Source organism: Primulina eburnea, chromosome 13 (genome assembly GCF_022965805.1).
Source record: "Primulina eburnea isolate SZY01 chromosome 13, ASM2296580v1, whole genome shotgun sequence".
Lineage (NCBI taxonomy): Eukaryota > Viridiplantae > Streptophyta > Magnoliopsida > Lamiales > Gesneriaceae > Primulina > Primulina eburnea.
The window spans coordinates 4,900,055-4,919,509 of NC_133113.1; the positions used below are offsets into that span (position 1 = coordinate 4,900,055).

The window sequence follows — 19,455 nt, forward strand, 5'->3', positions numbered from 1 at the left end:
TAATATTGTTTTTATGAGTTAATCACGGTGATTTTAAATTTATAATTGGAAAAATTTTCTCTCATCCACACATTTATATGTATATAGAATGAAATAATTTTTTTTAAATGAAATATGACATAATTAAATATTATATGAAAAATTGATAAGGGAAAAAAGTCATCTTTACATATATTGATTTATTAATTATTTTAAAATTTATTTAACAAAAATTAATAGTCATCAATGTTAGTCTACGAAAGATCGATATATAAAATTTATCATCCATGATATAGAATTGTAAAAATAAAAAGTAAAAAAAAAATTAAGAGGTTAAATTAAATATTATGAGTTATATTTTAGTATAAATATTACTATTTCATTTGTATTAATATTTTTTTATGAGTTAGTCATAGTGATTTTAAATTGATAATTATTTGTCTTTAGCACGCTTCGCTTTTGTAGATTATGATTTATACATTGGTAAAATACATAATTTGATTGATTTTTAGGTTATTATGATTTATACGTTGTGTTTGAATATATAAATTTTTTAAAAAATTTTGTTTCAGTTCATTTTGTTCTATATATTATGTTCATTACAATTTATTATATAACATAAAATCAACTACTTGAATTTTAATTTGGGAAACAATTTTGAAAGTAAGTTATATAAGTTCTTATAAATCGTCTAATATGATAAGAAATTAAGTTCAGATAAATAACAAAATGATTCAAATTATTTTTTAGAAAATCATATTTTTTTTAATTTTTATAATATAATTGAAATTACGTGCAACGCACGTGCATCATGCTAGTATCTCAATATGCATCGATTCCATCTCAAAAACGACTTGGTGAGATTTTGAAGTACATAACACCAAAAAATGAAATGAAATAAAATTCGAAATCATGGAATTCAACCATGGTCGCCAGACATGTATTTTTCAAAAGAAAGAAAAAATCAAGCAAGAGCAACTTCAATGCATACCCCACGGTTATGATTAATGTCTGAATAATATTTCACATTTACAAGGTTTCCGACAGACAACAACCGCAGACAAAATAGACTAACCTTAGCATCAACCCACATCAACCCCAGTCGACTTCTAATAAATTCATGTGCCGCAATCTTATGACGATAGATTCCAAGTATCCATAACATATTTTGGTATAATGCTATTTCACTCGATCTCAAACTACTCAATAACTCACCTCCTCGACAGATCCCCAGCCAGTATCTAAATATATATAGTAGAAAGAAACCGACTACACAATAGAGAATCCAGTAGATATTAAAGAAGCATAGCTGTTTAATAAATATTTCAAGTAGTTTAAGCATGCCTACGCCTCTTGACACTGTCCTCATGAAATGACTCCCAATGTTTGTGATCGAGGATACTGATATCATCAAGCTCTGCGATAGCAAGTAAATACTGGGTCAGCTTTACCAATTCCTGATCAGTGCTCCTATTTGCATGGGCTTTTCTGAATGGTTTTATGGTCAAACCATTTTGTGGGTTCATCACGAAGTTCCTTCGTAAGTCGTCAAACATTATGGTGTTCTTGGCACCGTAAAACTGCAGGCGTATCATGGTATATGTTAAATCAGGTTTACTTGAAAAAAGATTACTTTTTGAAAAAAAAATCTTATTGAGACAATGGTGTTAGACAATCCATTCCATTTAACCTCCGAGCAGTGGTAAAGCTTTTAGATTTTCAAATATGCTTCCCTGGATTGGCAAAAACACAATCTCTTTAGTTGATTCTTTAACTTGTTCAAGAGTTCTTACCATTAATATCTGCAAGTTCTTTGACAGATCTATACACTAGCTAAAATGGGGGGCATGGCATATAACACGTGCAGATTGTTGAGAAGTAATTCAAAATTGACCAAGTCATTTATCAATTTTATTAGTTTCTAGATGGTTGGCTAGTGCCATAATAATCTCCTTGTTAGTTGAGATATCTTAGGAAGTTGTTTGTTTCTGTAAGCCTATATACAGGCACGTCTTTTTCCTTTTGAAGTAATAAGAAAACATGTGCAAATAAAACATCTATTGCTTTCATTCTTATTCTCAATTCCTATCAAAGTGGTATCAGAGACAGGTTCGATTGTAACTGGGCGTGCTTATGGCAAACAATAATGTTGTGAACGTTTCTCAACCAGCAATTCCACTTTTCAAAGGTTAGTATCAAAATGAAAACTTTGTTTAAATCTCAAGACTTGTGGGATTTAGTTGAAAATGGCTACTCTGAGGAGGATGAGGAAGCGAAGGTAAAGGAGAACAAGAAGAGGGATGCAAAAGCCTTGTTTTTTATTCAGCAGGCTATTCATGAGTCTATCTTTACTAAGATTTCAGCAGCAAACACTGCCAAAGAAGCCTGGACAACATTGCAAACATCCTTCCAGGGCTCCTCAAAAGTAATCACGGTAAAACTCCAATCTCTTCGTCGTGATTTTGAAACCTTACAAATGAAAAATGGAGAATCGGTACAAGACTACTTGACAAGGGTAGATACTGTTGTTAATCAAATGAGGTCTTATGGTGAGGAAATCAAAGACCAAATCGTTGTTGCTAAGGTACTGAGGAGTTTGGATTCAAAATTTGATTATAAAGTAGCTGCTATTGAGGAGTCTAAAGACTTGACAACTTACTCATTTGATGAGTTAATGGGATCTATACAATCCCATGAAGTAAGACTGAAGAAATATGAACCAGATGAAGAAAAGGCCTTTCATGTGAAGGGAGAAATGTCCAGCAGAGGACGTGGCAGAGGAGGCTATCGTGGAAGAGGCAGAGGACGTGAAAACAACAAAAGCAATATCCAATGCTATTATTGCCAACAATATGGACATGTACAAGCTAATTGTTGGAAAAGAGAAAAAGACATACAAGCAAATTGTGCTATTCAAGAAGAGGAAGAAGAGGAGGCTAAGTTGCTTATGGCCTATCATGATGATGCAAAGATCATGAGCGATATTTGGTGTTTAGACAGTGGATGTTCTAATCACATGACTAATGAAAAGTCTTTATTCAAGGAACTTGATGATTCTTACAAGTTGAAGGTAAGAATCGGTGACAATAAGCAGATGCAAGTTGAAGGTAAAGGTACTGTGACAATAAAGAATGATCACGGTAATGTCAAGTTTCTCTATGATGTTTATTTCATTCCATCCTTGTCACATAATCTGTTGAGTGTTGGGCAGTTAATGGGAAGTGGTTTTTCTCTTTTGTTTGATGATAATTCCTGTGTGATTAGAGAAAAAACTTCTGGTCATGTTGTAGCTAATGTTTCTATGACTAGAAACAAATTATTTCCTCTGGAACTTTCTAGTGTAGAGAGTTATGCTCTTGCTGTTAAAGAAAAGGATGAATCCACACTATGGCACTTAAGGTATGGACATTTAAATGTCAAGGGTCTGAAATTGTTAAATGAGAAAGAAATGGTGAATGGGCTGCCTCAAATTGATTCACTTGAGTTATGTGAAGGTTGTGTCTATGGAAAGCACAGCAAGCGTCCTTTTTCTGTAGGCAGGTCTTGGAGAGCATCTAAAACTCTTGAGTTAGTGCATGCTGACTTATGTGGTCCAATGGAAACTGCATCATTCAGCGGGAGCAAATATTTCTTACTCTTTACTGATGATTACAGCCGCATGAGTTGGGTATATTTTCAAGAACTCAAGTCAGAAACATTCTCAAATTTTAAGAAGTTTAAGGCCTGTGTTGAGAAGCAAAGTGGCACACCGATTAAGGTGCTTCGAACCGATAGAGGTGGTGAGTTTTTATCTAAAGAATTCTCTTTATTCTGTGAAGAAATGGCATTCACAGGGAATTGACGGCGCCTTATACACCACAACAAAACGGTGTGGCAGAACGCAAGAATCGCACGGTAGTAGAGATGGCAAGAAGCATGTTGAAAGCCAAAAGTCTTCCGAATATATTTTGGGCAGAAGCAGTAGCCACATCAATTTATCTTCTAAATTTATCTCCAACAAAAGCTATTCTGAATCAGATTCCTTATCAAGCGTGGAAAGAAAGAAGACCTTCGGTAAGCCACTTACGTATCTTTGGTTGTATCGCATATGTTTTAATTGATTCACACAATCGTCGTAAGCTTGATGATAAATCAGTAAAATGTATTTTTGTTGGTTATTGTGATCAATCTAAAGCATATAGGCTATATAACCCAAAAAGTGGCAAAGTGATTATTAGCAGGAATGTTGTTTTTGATGAAAATTCAAGATGGATATGGAATGAAGAATCAGATGGTGTTAATGTTGACACAACTGAATATGAAGTTCTACAGAACACACCTGAATTTGTCAGCTCAACCTCAACGACTTCCATATCCTCTAACTCCAACAGCAATAATTCATCAAATGATGAAACTCCACCGAGAAAATTCAGATCATTAGCAGATATTTATGAGAGTATACAAGTTTTATTTGTAGTTGATCCTACAAACTTTGGAGAAACTGTAAGCAAAGAAGAATGGTGGACATCAATGAAAGAAGAATTGGAGGCAATTAACAAAAATGCAACTTGGGAATTGGTGGAGTTGCCAGAAGGAAAAAATGTATTGGAGTAAAGTGGGTATTCAGAACTAAGTATAATTCTGATGGAGAAATTCATAAATACAAGGCAAGACTCGTGGTCAAGGGATACTCACAGCAACAAGGTATCGATTATGAAGATACTTTCTCTCCCGTAGCACGCTTTGAAACAGTAATAACTCTTCTAGCCTTAGCTGCTCAATTAAGATTGGTTGTTCATCCATTTGATGTTAAGTCTGCCTTTTTAAATGGTGAGTTGGAAGAAGAAGTTTATGTAACTCAACCTGAAGGCTTTGTTGTTCATGGTGAAGAGAGAAAGGTGTACAGGTTGAAAAAGGCTTTATATGGCTTAAAGCAAGCCCCGCGTGCATGGTACAGCAAGATCGATTATTACTTTCAAGAAAATGACTTAAAGAGAAGCAAAAATGAACCCACACTTTATTTGAAGAAAGCTGGTAACGATTTTCTCTTTGTTTGCTTATATGTAGATGATATTATCTACATGGGTACTTCCTGTTTTATTAAAGAATTCAAAGATAATATGAAGAACAAATTTGAGATGTCAGATTTAGGTATATTGAGCTACTGTCTTGGTTTGGAAGTGAATCAAACTGATGATGGGATTTTTGTCCATCAAAAGAAATATGCTACTGATATTCTAAAGAGGTTTAATATGCTCAATTGTAAAGTTGCAGACACACCAATGAATTTGAATGAGCAATTGCAACTTAACGACGAAACAGAACCAGCTGATGAGGCATATTTCAGGAGCTTAGTGGGGGGTTTAATATATTTAACTCACACCAGACCAGACATTGCTTATTCGGTGGGGGTAATTTCAAGATTTATGCATTCTTCGTCAAAGCATCATCTTGGAGCAGCCAAAAGAGTATTGCGTTACATTGCTGGAACAATTGATTTTGGTCTATGGTACAGTCAAGTTGCTACATTTAAATTAAGGGGCTTTACTGACAGCGATTGGGCAAGGTGCTTGGATGATCGAAAGAGTACAACAGGTTATACACTCAATCTTGGTTCAGGTGCCATCTCTTGGAGCTCAAAAAAGCAAGCAACAGTAGCTTTGTCATCTTCAGAAGGTGAATATGTATCTGCAACTTCAGCAGCATGTCAGGCAGTATGGATGCGAAGAATTCTTGAAGAACTTGGTCATGAACAAAAAGAAGCAACTGAGATCTTTTGTGATAATAAAGCAGCAATTTTTATGACTAAAAATCCTGCTTCTCATAGCAGGACCAAGCATATCAGTATTCGTGTCCACTTCATCAGAGAACTTGTAGCTGAAGGGAAAGTTGGTTTATCTTACTGCAATACAGAGGAGCAAGTTGCCGACATCCTGACAAAGTCTCTTCCTAGAGAAAAACATGTTTATCTAAGATCTCAGCTTGGTGTCTGCAGGTTTGAATTAAGGGAGGGTGTTGAGAAGTAATTCAAACTTGACCAAGTCATTTATCAATTTTATTAGTTTCTAGATGGTTGGCTAGTGCCATAATAATCTCCTTGTTAGTTGAGATATCTTAGGAAGTTGTTTGTTTCTGTAAGCCTATATACAGGCACGTCTTTTTCCTTTTGAAGTAATAAGAAAACAAGTGCAAATAAAACATATTTTGCTTTCATTCTTATTCTCAATTCCTATCACAGATGATAAGAGAATGTCTTCCAGAGTTTTTGCAGGAAAGACTGACATTTCAAAATGCAGTTTCACATTTCAACAAAAAATAAAAATTATAACAAAAGCCAAACATGTGATGGACGAACTTTCAGAACTTTGTCCAAAATTCACGATTCAAATGTACAGATGGCGGATGCAGAGGGACTTCACAAAAGCATGTCAGTGACTAAAACTAGTAAATTTCCCTACTTGTACGCAAATTCACATCCACCCACAGAAGATTTATTATTCTAATGACGGGAATAAATGATGCAACAACAAAAATGTGGTCTTCAGGAGTCTCACCAGTCACCGACATTACATAATAATAATATTTTTCTTGTGGAGAAACAAATACATAAATGATATAAATAAGAAAGATATGAAGGTCTAACCTCAGGAAATTTAGCCCAAATCAAACCAAGTGGTTTGCAGTCAAAGACCCCGCGAGTATCTGATTGAACAGTTATCATCGCCATATGATCAAGAAGGGCTGTAATTTTATAATTTGGATTGTTCAGTACACCAAGCTCTCCCATCTTCAGTTCAACCCACTTCATGCTGCAGAAATGAAATATATCCATATTCTATAATCAAACATCTGCCGATATACGGAAATCCACACAACACTAGTTGGTGCCGATGAATATAACGAACAAATTCATCATATAAAACCCCTTAAACGAAAGAACATAGAATAATGAAGAGGAAGCAAACAGTGACCTGGTTGCAGACCATATCATGATATCATATTCTGCATAGACGGCCGAGAGAAATTCATGAAGATCTGTGTAAAACGTAGAACGATGAACATAGCAGAAAAGGAAAACAAAAGAGCTTTTGTCAAGAAACACTTACAAGGCCGCATTAGTTCTAAAGGATTCTCTGCAGTAGACCGGTGATCAAAGAGGGTATAGTCAATATCCAGAACGAGCAGTTTTTTACCTTGACGGCAGGGATTTCGGACTTCGATCTAGCATGAAGAGCCAAGGACATAAAGATCATATCTAGAGATGAAAAGCCTATTTTTTTCCTACTAATAAGCAACACTGCAGTTCAAAAAAATATAGTTACCCTACAAACAATCAGGACATATAACATAATCATCTCATTATACAGATGAATCAAAGAAAAGGAGGATAGAGAGTAACTTACTCTGAATTGCTCAATACGACGTCTCAGTTTCTGTTTATTGACTTCTTTATCTTTAATGTCCACGGATTCATCTTGCCCAAGTTCAAAATCATCTATAATCTCTGGAGACTCCACAGGATCCACAATAATATCATCTTCAACAGTACTGCAAATCGAATTAAAATGATGTAAACTTCAAATATACAACAAGTCATAAACCTCCAAATCTAGAGTTATTGGATATTTCTGCACAGCCACGTTAACTGCACTGTTTGAGTTAAAATGGATAGAATAACTAACAGGGCCCAAACACTATTTTAGGTAGAAAATATAAAGATAATGAAAGAGCTTAAAGTTCGTGTTTATTGAATGCAGAAGGTGCAAGCATAAAGAAATGACTGAAAGAGGCACCAAAACAGTTAGTCATAAAGGTACGATGACAACAATATAGACATAAGACACACATCCATTGTTAAGGTCACCTAACAAAAAAAACTGACGTGTTACATTTCATCCGTTAAAAAGGCTAAATAACAGTTCAAACCATTACCGCCTATTGAAAGTTTATCGATAAACATAATTTAATCAGAGGATAGAGTAAGGATAAAAAAATGAAATGTTTATTACAAGTTTAACTCTTTTTCCGGTTTCTGGTGTCCACACAAACAGTAAATGTTTATGGCTTGTCCAATTGCTAAACAATAAAGTTGCTAAGACCCTAGCTGGATCTTACGGAAAGTTCCTAATCATCCTCCCCGTGATTTGGTAAACTGAAACCCGCCACCAGTCAATTTCTTTACCAGTTTCCACCTTTATATTCATCCAAAAGTATCCTAAAATCCATTTTAGAACCTATTCTGAACGAAACTTTGGAGGAAAGGCACAATGGAAGTACCTTTTCACAAACATAACAATATATTCAGTAAAATTTGCAAACATTTTCTCAGAAGAACCTAATTTCATTCATAAGGAAAAAAAGAAACAATCATAGGACAAAACAACCTTCTCTCCGGACATATATCTGCAACCAACTTGAATTCCTAGTTATAATACAGATAAATCTACTGACTTAAGCCAAAATGAATAATTTTGAATGAATACCCCATCATGGTCATTTTGACGGAAGCTTTGAGAGGAATTTGCGATAGAAGCAGAGAATCATCGGCGAGCTTGGAGCCCACTTTAGGGTACAGAAGTTTCTGGCGTTTGGGTAGCACATTGGTGACCTCGCATATCCGGCGCTTGAGTTCCCCCACCGTGTCGTCGCCGCAAACTCTGACGGTGTACTCTTTTCCGCTCCATTTCACAGCAAGAGTCAGCTCCTCCTCCGTCAACGCCGAAGCCGCCACCGCGGCGGACGACGACGCCGTTTCAGTTGCCATCAGCGAGCGGGTCCGCTAATGGATACGAAGATTTTGTGGTTCGGATCCGACCCAATATGCTCAATTAAGGTTAAGGGTATTAACAATCACCCCCCGTATTAATTTTGTTTAACCCCCACCACCCTTACGGTTAGTATGATCTCTTCCCATATTTTATCAAAAGATAAAAATTTGTGTGAGACGGCACAGGTCGTATTCGTGAGAAGGATCTCTTATTTGGGTTATCCATGAAAAAGTATTATTTTTTATGCTAAGAGTATCATTTTTTATTGTGAATATGGGTATGGTTGACCCGTCTCACGGATTTTATTGTGAATATGAGTATGGTTGACCCGTCTCACAGATTAAAATCCGTGAGACGGTCTCACATGAGACCCACTCTTATCAAAAAAATATAAACCGAAGCTTCGCCATGAACTTATTAATATTATTTTCTTACAATTACTAATATTTTTATTATTATTATCATTTTCCATATTATGTATTATTAATTATTTATTATTCTTATTTACCGCTCATATATTTTTTATTACTATTAAGAATAATTATTATTCGATAACATAGTTTGTATTTGGTGTTGGCAACACGTCTTGGCAGCAGTTTTGTTATTGGCTCAAACTTTCATGAACTTTTTTTTAATTCAGAAATGGTAGTTTTCACACTAGAAGAACAGTCTTCAATGGACTTCTCTAGATAGCTTTTTCCAACTGTATTTTGATTTAGAAATGGTAGCGCACACACTAAAAGAACAGTCTTCAATGAATTCTTTAGATAATTTTTTCCATTTTCTTCTATATTTTTCATTTTCTCCTCTTTTCTATTTTTCTTCTTTTAGCTCAAATTTTTCCAAATCACTTTTTTACATTGAACAAAATCATGACATACACGAACATCTTCAACTACTTGATAACTTGATTGAGCACAACCCACTCTCCACTACTTGATTTGAAGTTTGAACTCAAACTGAGAATACATTAGAAAATAACTTGATTGAGCACAACCCACTCTCCACTACTTGATTTGAAGTTTGAACGCAAACTGAGAAAACATTAGAAAATAGCAATCACTGTACAAACTTTACTCAAAAAGGATGAATGATATACACAATATGTCTAGCATCCTACAAAGAACAAACATGCAAGGTATTGTCACATGTGTTTCAACACCCACCAGAACACATGTGAGTGATCATTATGCACACAAACTGAGAGACTTCTGAAGGTCGAAAAATCTCCCTAAATCTAATGCTTTTGTGAAAATATCAGCTAGTTGGTTGTCAGTTCAAAAAAATTTAATTCGAATTACACCTTTCTCAAATAAAATGATGTCTAATGTCAATGTTTTTTGTTCGAGAGTGTTGTACTGGATTTTTTGAAATATCAATAGCACTTGAATTATCATAGTAAACAATCAATGTCTCACAATGAAAACCATAATCCTCAATCATTTGGTTCGTCCACAAAAGTTGTGAATAACAATTACCAGCTGCAATATATGCAGATTCAACAGTAAACAAAGAAATAGTTTTGTTTTCTACTGTACCATGACACCAAATTATTTCCTAGGTCGAAACAACCTCCACTTGTACTTTTTCTATCATCTAGGTCACCAGCCCAGTCAGCATCACTAAATCCCACCAAATTGGATTTTGTTTATTTGTTGTTGTACCACAAACCTAGTTCAATAGTCCCTGCAATATATATCAGAATTTGCTTGACAGCCTTTAGATGAGTGATTTTAAGATTCGCTTGATATGTAGCACATAAAAATACACTGAACATTATATATCTGGACAGTTTTTCACTAGACCCCACGGAAGTTTTCATGCGCTTAGTGTTCTTTTGAAAATTTATTGACCAAATTCTTTGCATACTTGGATTGACATAAAAAGATATCATCATGTAACTGTTTTATTTGCAATTCAAGAAAAAAAAACTTAATTCGCCTTCTATGCTCATTTCAAATTGTGAAAACATGCATTCAACAAAATTATCCACATGCTTTTGTGAAGAAACGCAAAAAAATATGTCATCCACATAAATTTGACAAATCAGAATATCATGCTATAACCTTTGGCAATTTTGGTGGTTGTACAGATTTCTTGTTATTTCTAATCATTTTTTAGATAATCACCAATTTTTTTTAATAATCAACGAGATGAATCTTCACATAAATCAGACTCATTGACTTCCTGAGACAGTTGAAACAAATCTTTTTATGAATCATCAGAAACTTGAAAGGAAATTGTTTTCTCGTTGTCTTTCTTCTATAAATCTAGATTCATGTCGAAAGTTCTGAGAGAGCTTGTTAAATCCTCCAAACTGAGCGTGGAAGTGTTTTAGACTTATCAATTACACATATCTTTTTGTTGAATCGTTCTGGAAGAGATCTTAAGACCTTGTTGGCCAGTCTTTCATTTGACATTAGATCACCGAGACTAAAGCTTCATTTGCAATATTACATAGACTTCGATCATATTCAAATATTGTCTCGTTTTCTTCCTTACTTAAGCTTTCAAATATAGATATTAACATCCCTAGCTTGGTTCTGCGCACACTCTCAGATCCTTCACAGTACTTTGAATAATTTCACATACGTCTTTGGAAGAGACGCAGCTGGTGATCAAATTAAACATATTAATGTCAACCGAAGTGAAAATTGCATTCAGTGCTTTTGAATTGAAATTTGGAGTTTGGACTTTATCTGTTGTCCATGCATTTTCTGGTTTGATGCGACTGTCGCCATCTATATCTACCATTCTAGGTGGAAACCAACTATCTAAGACTCGTTGTCATGCTCTTTCTTCTAGAAATTTAATGTAGACCCTCATCTTGACTTTCCAAAGAGCATAAATGGATCAATCCGAAATCGGTGGTCGAAACACAGTGTCGACAAATAACACTTCCATTGTACTTTTACCTATTTAAACAAAAATAGTCATAATCACACTTAGCATATCAAGAGTAGACTTTGATACCAATTGAGAGTTGATTTGTTTAACATAAAAGTACGTAAAATATTTAGATTGTGTGTATCAGATTTTAGAAATAAATTAATTAAACACACAAATAAAGTTTTATGACTAAAGCAAGACAAAATAAATCATGCATAAATATAAAACTTGTGTGATACCGTATGGTAAAATATTCATTTAGAAAATTGTAAATAGTTTACAAAACTTATACCAGTGAAACTACGAAAAACTATCTTCATTAACCAGTCAAGTAAGTAAATTGCATCCCAAATAAAAAAAAAAAAAAACAAGTGGTGTAACGATTGTATTGCCAAAATCGGGATTCACAAATAACTCTTCGACCAACACTTTACACGAGTATTATTTTCGAGTGTCTCCAACACCTCACAGCAACACAACAAAACAGCGTGAGTCAATCACACGAAATCTTCACTTATAAATTCTTTTCTCTTTCTGCAATTCTCGACCATCGCCAACAAAAGTCACTTCAATCACGTACGTCTCTCTATCGAGCTGCTCTCATGTTCTCTTATTTATGTCCCCCTTTTGCATAAATTTTATTTCTTGTATAGAGTCTTACACACATAGGAAACAAAGAATTTCATTAGGAAATAAACTCTTTTGAATAATAATATAATATCTAGAGAACTTATCATTAATATCCATAATATTATCACAATATTATCGAATGTGGAAAATATATAAAAATTAATTAGTCTAGAAGGACAAAATTTTCATATTTAAATATACCAATATTACCAACAAGTAAAAAATTAATTAACAAATTTTTTTCTTAAATATTTCTTTCATTGTATATTATAAAAATTAAAAATAAATATTACCTATAGCTGATACAAGGAGAGCCATGAAAATGAGCAGAGAAGTGTCCTCATTTAACACATACACAAAATTATTATTTATCTTTGTTTGATCAATCCAACTAGTATGATAATAGGTCCAGGTTAGATCTATTTGTCGGACATGTGAAATAGTTATGTTCCTAATGTTTGTACTATTAAAAAAAACTAGGTTAATAGAATGGTCGGGGATAGAGGATCAAGATACTGTGTCATTTCTCTTAACGCCTTCACTCCTCAAACCAACCAATCCAGGAAACCACTCTCTGATAGAGGCCATTGGCATATCCGTCTAGTTCCCAACCTTGAGGAGGGATGAAGGAGTGAAAAAGAGAGGAAGCCCAACCAATTACGATAGAAGAGGAATTCCCACTATAGAATAAAAGAGAAGCGATAGCCGCTCAAACAAAAGAAAGTGAGGGGTGCGAAGTGCGTGAAAAAATCAATTTAGAATTTTCTCATACCAAAACCAACCCAATCAAATTAACTAGCTATTAACTCTTTTGTCATCAATATAATTTTCATAAGTTTTTTCATCCTTATACTTGATAAATCCCAAAATTTAAATAATTACTTACAAATAAAGGGAAAAATGTTATATAATATTATTTAAAATAATATAGTTTAATATGTTGTTATAAAATCAAGAGCATGTCTATTGTGAGACGATCTCACGAATATTTATCTTTGAGATGAGTCAACCCTACCGAATAATAATAAAAAGTAACACTCTTAGCATAAAAAGTAATATTTTTTCATGGATGACCCAAATAAGATATATGTCTCACAAAATAAGATCCGTGAGATCATCTCACACAATTTTTTTTTCTAAAAGTAGTAAAAGTACAAAATTCAATATTCGACAGTTAATATATAAAATGCTTATGTTACATATCGATGAATTTGAATTTAAACCCAAATTAAAACAAAAAACAAAGTCACAGACAAGACAAGACAAAAGAGTTGTTTATTCATGGGCTTAAGGGCACTGCCATGAGCCTTTCAATGACTGACATGTGTCATTATTTATTATTTATTTTGAATTTATTTTATCTTGTAATTTCCCAACCATGGTTTAGGCTTTTAGATAACATGTGTCATTTTTTATTATTTATTTTGAATTTATTTTATCTCGTAAATTTCCAACCACGGTTTAGGCTTTTAAATCTCTACGTCCGCTCAAAATTTTGGGACTCCCACCATTTTTCTTAAAACTTTTCACGGTAGCCCACCGGACTCCCACCGCTATCCTTCTCCTCCGTCCTCGCCACCACACCGACGAACGCCCTTGCCTCGTCGTCGCACAAAGTTTAACATGTTCGTGTCTACCTCGCCAACAAACTACCGTAAAATCGCGCCAACACACTACCGTAAAATCGATTCTTGATTCGGGAAAAAAGTGGGTTCTTTCTGTTTGTGTGAAAAATCGATTCTTGATTTGGGATTTGTACTGCAACTTACTCCAGTTCACTGGAGATTATTCTGTGTGTTGTTTCTGAATATTGGTGAGGTTCAGCAATTGAAAATTTATTGTTTCTGCTCTGTGTGGGAAAAAATATAATTTTGATGATTTAACTGAACTTTGTAATTTTTTCTTACTTTTGTCGTCGTATGTTTGTTGTTTTGAGCTGGATGGAATGCCAGAGATGATTTAACTTCATATACCACTATCTGCTTTTGTTAATAGATTATTGCATATTTGAGATCTGGTGTTTAGCAAGAAGGGCCTTCGATCACTATTGTCTCAAATGCCTTTCACTGTATTGTGTTTTTTTTCACAAAAATGTGAGCAAACCTCCATTTGTTTGGCCTAATTGAGCTTGTACATGGATGTTGTAGAGGAGGAGGAAGAAGAAGAGTGTGGCTATTACATGGATTGATTTGGTTTTCATTGTTGTCTGATTCGGAGGGTGGTTTTCTGAAGTTTTGTTAGCCATTTATACATTATATTTTCTGGTAAAATAATCTAATGACTACCCAAGAAAGCCAATCTAGAAGCCTGCCAACCTCTTCGATTTTGTTGTGTACAATTAACTAATTTCTTACTGTGCTTCTTCATGGTTTTGTTGTGCTTTCTTCAATGTAGGTTTGAGTCGAAATTATTATATCCCCTCACGACAAAGCTATCTGCCGCGATGGTAAATTTTTTAATTTCGTGTTCTATATTCATTTAACCATTTTTAATTAGAACTTATGTTATTGTTTTTTTTTATATCATGCTTAGTTATTGAATTTTTTGTAAAATTTTTTCTTCATGTAGGAAAAAACATATGTTGTTTTTAATGGGAGAAAACTCGGTGTTTATGAGCGCTGGGAAGAGGCTCAAGGACAAGTTAATGGCTTTAGAGGTGTTTGTTACAAGGGATATAGCAATAAAGAAAAGGCATTGAGAGCATTTGATGAATACATGAAGAAACCTTTCGTTGCTACTGGTTCGAGTTCAACGTCCGCTCCAATTTCGAGTGCAACGTTCGCTCCAACTTCTAGTTCAACGTCCGCGCCAAGTTCGAGTTCAACGTCCGCTCCAAGTTCGAGTTTGAAAAAAAAAAAACAAAACGAAAAAATAGCTCAATTGGTTGATGCTCAAGTAGAGTTAGCACGTGAGCATCAGAGAAATGCATTAAGAATGGATGAGCTATCTGAAGAGTTGGAAGTCTTGCTGGAATCTCTGCAATTTCGTGATGATGACTAGAGTTCTTCTTGGTATTGCTATGACGTTCTCTTTAATATTGTAATATGTAAGATATAATTAAGTTAGCAGTAGCTTAAAATTCTCTAATATTGTCAAGAATTTGTGTAAGATGTATTTAAGTTAATGCTTTATTACTGGTACAAAAAAGTAAAGTATTTGAAATCTATTGCATTTGAAGGAACTGATAATGTTACTGCTCACAAGGACCTAACATTCTGGTCTTTTATAATCAAACTCGCAACCTCCGACTTAGATAATGATTTTCGCACAAATAACTTACCAGAATTTTCTGTTCACAAAGACACAAAAAAGAAAACCTGAACTAACCTAGAAAGAATCTTATTACCAACATGATAGCTCCCACTTTTATATATAGACATCAGGAGATACTTGCAGCTCACTAAAATCTTAGCACACAACCAGGAAATCAAGAAACTTGTATATACTTCTTCACTCGTGAAACCAACATTCTTGAACAACTAATAATGCCACAAATATGGTGGCATACTACTATAACCGATTACTCTCGGTGTACCATCTTTCCGAGCTCCTTCGGTCAACCAAAGCAAACACAGAAACGGGCACGGACTTGTGGTATATTCCAGACAAATACGAACATGATTCTCGAACAAGGAAAAGAATGGAAGCAAACCATCCATCGATCTTGAGACCCAAAACTTCAAACTAACGCAAATATATTTTTTAAACAAACAAATCATGCATTTATTTCGGCATTAAACTGATGCTCCCTGCTGTAGCTTCTTCTTCCCCAAAACATACTTGAACATGTCGTTCTCTCCTGTTTTTTAAAATCTATTGATATGGCAATACTACTTTTTACGTTACAAAAGAGACAGTACTCCAACCACATTACAGGCAAAAAAAAAAAAAACAGACAACAAAATCTTTAATTTTTGTCCAGCTTCACTTCATCCAAACTACTGTTAATATTTGGCACCAACTGCTTTGGATTCGGGCCTGGTGGTCTTGTCACGATTGAAATGAAGGCATCCAGAGCTCATTCATCCTCCGCTGGCCCTCCGCTGGTTTCCGAATAATCTGACATTTTTTAAGAAACGAACACATACATATAAAAAAAGATTTTGGGTGCATATGATGTTTTTTAAGAAACGAACACATACATATAAAAAAACACACACATCCATCTTTTCCACCTTACAACCCACCCAATTAATTTTGGGTTATCTGATGTTTTTCTAAGTTCATATGTACGGTTATCAATCTAAACATCTTCAAGAAGTCTTGGTAAAATTTTACACAGTTCGAAAATTGAATGCTCAAAAACCACAGAAAATACAGGTAACGGATATGACAACAAGAAACAATTACCACGACAAGGACCTTATTCCTTACTTGTGATGAATGAGGACCCTGAAACTGATAAGGGAATAAATTCATTTCATCACTTGTATAAAAATTTGTATTACCTTCCTGCATGAGACATAAAAAATATTGAAGATAATAACGCACTAATTTAATAGTGAAATAAAAAAAACAAGTTACCATTTGATTTGAGTACTTTAAAAAATGTTGAGGAGGTAAAAATGTATTCTGCGAGAATGTTAAATTTAAGTGTTGTTGGGATGGTATGTTGTTTATTTCCCGTGCGGTGGTGTCATCTTGTGAACTTTGTCCCTTTCTTTTGCCTCCGTTTGCACCTAGCACATCCAAAGAAGATGGTCATCTAACTGTTTAATTAGTATATGATCACAATTTTGAATAAATTAAAACTTACTTGGAATTTCAGCCTTTTCTTTTCCTTTTCTATTTCTTTTTTTGCTCTTATTATCCCAATGTCGTGTAATATTTGCATTTGTAACTCTTTTTGCTTTGACAGTAAGTGGGTTACGTATGAATACTTCATCGATGTGACCGTCATCATCCAATTGCACATTCCAATAAAAGTAATTCTCTTTGTTCGCATTCTCAATAAAATATTGGATAAGTGCAGTTGCATCTCCATTCTTAACTTTGGTATGATTTTTTAGCCGACTCATATGGTCATATGCATCTTTTCTAATAAAACCTAAATTTTGTGGCCCGCATGCTTCATTTTCCATGAAAGAAACTGCATTAGAGACAGATATTCCAGCATTCACCATAGCTTCTAAAGTAGATTTTTTTGCATGTGATAAATTGTGTGCCGATCTTAACACGTGAGTTTGATCAAGTGCAAAGATCTCATGATTATGCTCCTCCAAAAATCTACCTACCCGCCATTCACCCCTTTTTTCCCTTGTAATTTTCAATTTGGCTTTACATTTAGTTCTAGTGATCAACTTTTGATAAACTGGAATTCTTTTACTAGAACATTTTTCATCTTTCAAACCTTCACATGAGCAATTAAATTCCTTTGATTTAAGTTCATTAGTTTTGGGAAAACAGCGTTGATCACCCTTTCCAACACTAAATCCCTTGGCATGCGCGTATTAACAATACAACAAATATGCATCTTCAACACTATTCACAATTGAACCCACTGCTAGTTTGTTCTCCAAAATATCGACAACAGAGATTTCAGTTAGTTCCTCAACGTTTTCTGGCATAGATAAATCAGGAACTCCACATTGCTTTTGTGAAATGTGATCCAGTTCTACTCCTTCAATGTATTCTCCCCCCAACTCTTCATTTGGGTTGTCATCTTCCATTGTCAAGCAAAAAACCTACAACAACCAACACAGATTCAACTACAACAATAAACATCAAGTTGGTTGCAGGAACATTCCAAACAATTGAATATTTCAAGCATATTTTCAATCCGTACATATCTAGCTTACTTACTAAGAAACTTAAAAATAATCTGAGATGATAAAATGCTAAGATAAGTACTTGTATCCTACATATGAAAGCTTCTGAAATTTATCACTTGCCTTAAAAAAACATCAACTGCATACTATGTAATATAAAAATAATCGGGAATGATTAAATCATAAGACAAGTCCTTGAATCATATATATGAAAGCTTCACTTGATTAAATCATAAGACAAATTCCCAAATCAAGAATCGATTTTTCACACAAACAGAAAGAACCCACTTTTTTCCCCAAATCAAGAATCGATTTTACAGTAGTGTGTTGGCGAGGTAGACACGAACCTGTTAAACTTTGTGCGACGACGAGGCAAGGGATTCGCCGATGTGGTGGCGAGGACGGAGGAGAAGGATAGCGGTGGCGAGGACGGAGATGCTCGCTGTTGTGGTGACGGAGATGTTGGATTGACACTGCTCGCTTCAAAATAGTATTTTCCTGTATGAACGCTTCCGGCTGTTGCTTTAGAATAATGTTCTCCTATAAATTATAATTAGCAGATTTAAAAATTAAAAAGCAAGAATACATAACTTCAAATCACGCATGCGGGGGAAAATTAGAGAAGATTGATACCATCAAATGGGGAAAGAAAGAAAAGAAAATTAGATGAGGAACTGACATCTCTTGAATAAACACATTATCGGCATTATCAATGGGACTCTATACAGTAGGTTTTCAAGCAATATATTACAGAATATACCTTCTGAAAGCTCTGGGCAGCTTATGCAGTTGCATTTGCACAAATAGACTTCTCCAAGGACTCAAGGGCTCGTGATGGAGATGTGATGGCCGTAATGGTGGCCTTCCCCGGTGGGTGGTGGGAGTCCCAAAATTTTGAACGGACGTAGATCTCGAGGACAATATCTAAAAGCCTAAACCATGGTTGGAAAATTACAAGATAAAATAAATTCAAAATATTTAATAAATAATGACACATGTCAGTCATTGAAAGGCTCAGAACAATGTCCTTAAGCCCAGGATCGACTAAACCATATTTATAGACCATAAATGTTGTATGATTAAAATTCTTATTAATGTATAAATTACACTTTTGCTCAAATTTAGCATATGTAAAGTTCCATTTTTTTTAAAACAAAACAACAATTTATATTTGGAAAATTTATGGTTTAAAGATAGAGTTTCAATGAGTCCATTTAGGAGGATTTGAAATTCTATCGAAACGGTTGATAGAATGCATGAAATAGTGAGATGAGAGTTGAAATAAATTAAAAAGTTTCCAACTTGGCATGTAAATTTAGAACATGATTTCAGATTATTAACTTCAAATACTTCAATCCCAATGTACTCTAATAAATTAATAAAACATGTCTGTATTTGGGATTCGACAGTTTCCGAATCCATTTACCTGTCTTAATAAATTT

General features: G+C 34.4%; 2 protein-coding genes across 2 annotated transcripts; one reads left to right on the forward strand and one right to left on the reverse strand.

Moving 5' to 3' along the window:
- Positions 1-958: 958 nt before the first annotated feature.
- On the reverse strand, positions 959-8,806 carry LOC140809319 (ubiquitin-like domain-containing CTD phosphatase). The gene is made up of 6 exons (XM_073166908.1): positions 8,442-8,806; positions 7,362-7,506; positions 7,065-7,179; positions 6,930-6,993; positions 6,602-6,767; positions 959-1,559 (listed from the first exon to the last, which is right to left on the reverse strand). Exons 1-6 carry the CDS (start codon positions 8,720-8,722, stop codon positions 1,314-1,316), a joined length of 1,017 nt encoding a protein of 338 aa, XP_073023009.1. The 5' UTR covers positions 8,723-8,806; the 3' UTR covers positions 959-1,313.
- A 4,801-nt stretch (positions 8,807-13,607) lies between these two features.
- On the forward strand, positions 13,608-15,274 carry LOC140810724 (uncharacterized). The gene is made up of 2 exons (XM_073168610.1): positions 13,608-14,691; positions 14,814-15,274. The coding sequence occupies exons 1-2, from the start codon at positions 14,611-14,613 to the stop codon at positions 15,243-15,245; spliced, it is 513 nt and encodes a 170-aa protein (XP_073024711.1). The 5' UTR covers positions 13,608-14,610; the 3' UTR covers positions 15,246-15,274.
- The last annotated feature ends 4,181 nt before the right edge of the window (positions 15,275-19,455 follow it).

Excerpts from the sequence above, each read along its gene's own strand:
- LOC140809319 (XM_073166908.1), bottom strand. The coding sequence starts at position 8,722 with ATGGCAACTGAAACGGCGTCGTCGTCCGCCGCGGTGGCGGCTTCGGCG. Across the intron at positions 7,180-7,361 it reads GTCGTATTGAGCAATTCAGA|ATCGAAGTCCGAAATCCCTG; the intron begins GTAAGTTACTCT and ends TCTTCATGCTAG. Across the intron at positions 1,560-6,601 it reads TTTGGGCTAAATTTCCTGAG|TTTTACGGTGCCAAGAACAC; the intron begins GTTAGACCTTCA and ends ATACGCCTGCAG.
- LOC140810724 (XM_073168610.1), top strand. The coding sequence starts at position 14,611 with ATGGTTTTGTTGTGCTTTCTTCAATGTAGGTTTGAGTCGAAATTATTA. Across the intron at positions 14,692-14,813 it reads CAAAGCTATCTGCCGCGATG|GAAAAAACATATGTTGTTTT; the intron begins GTAAATTTTTTA and ends TTCTTCATGTAG.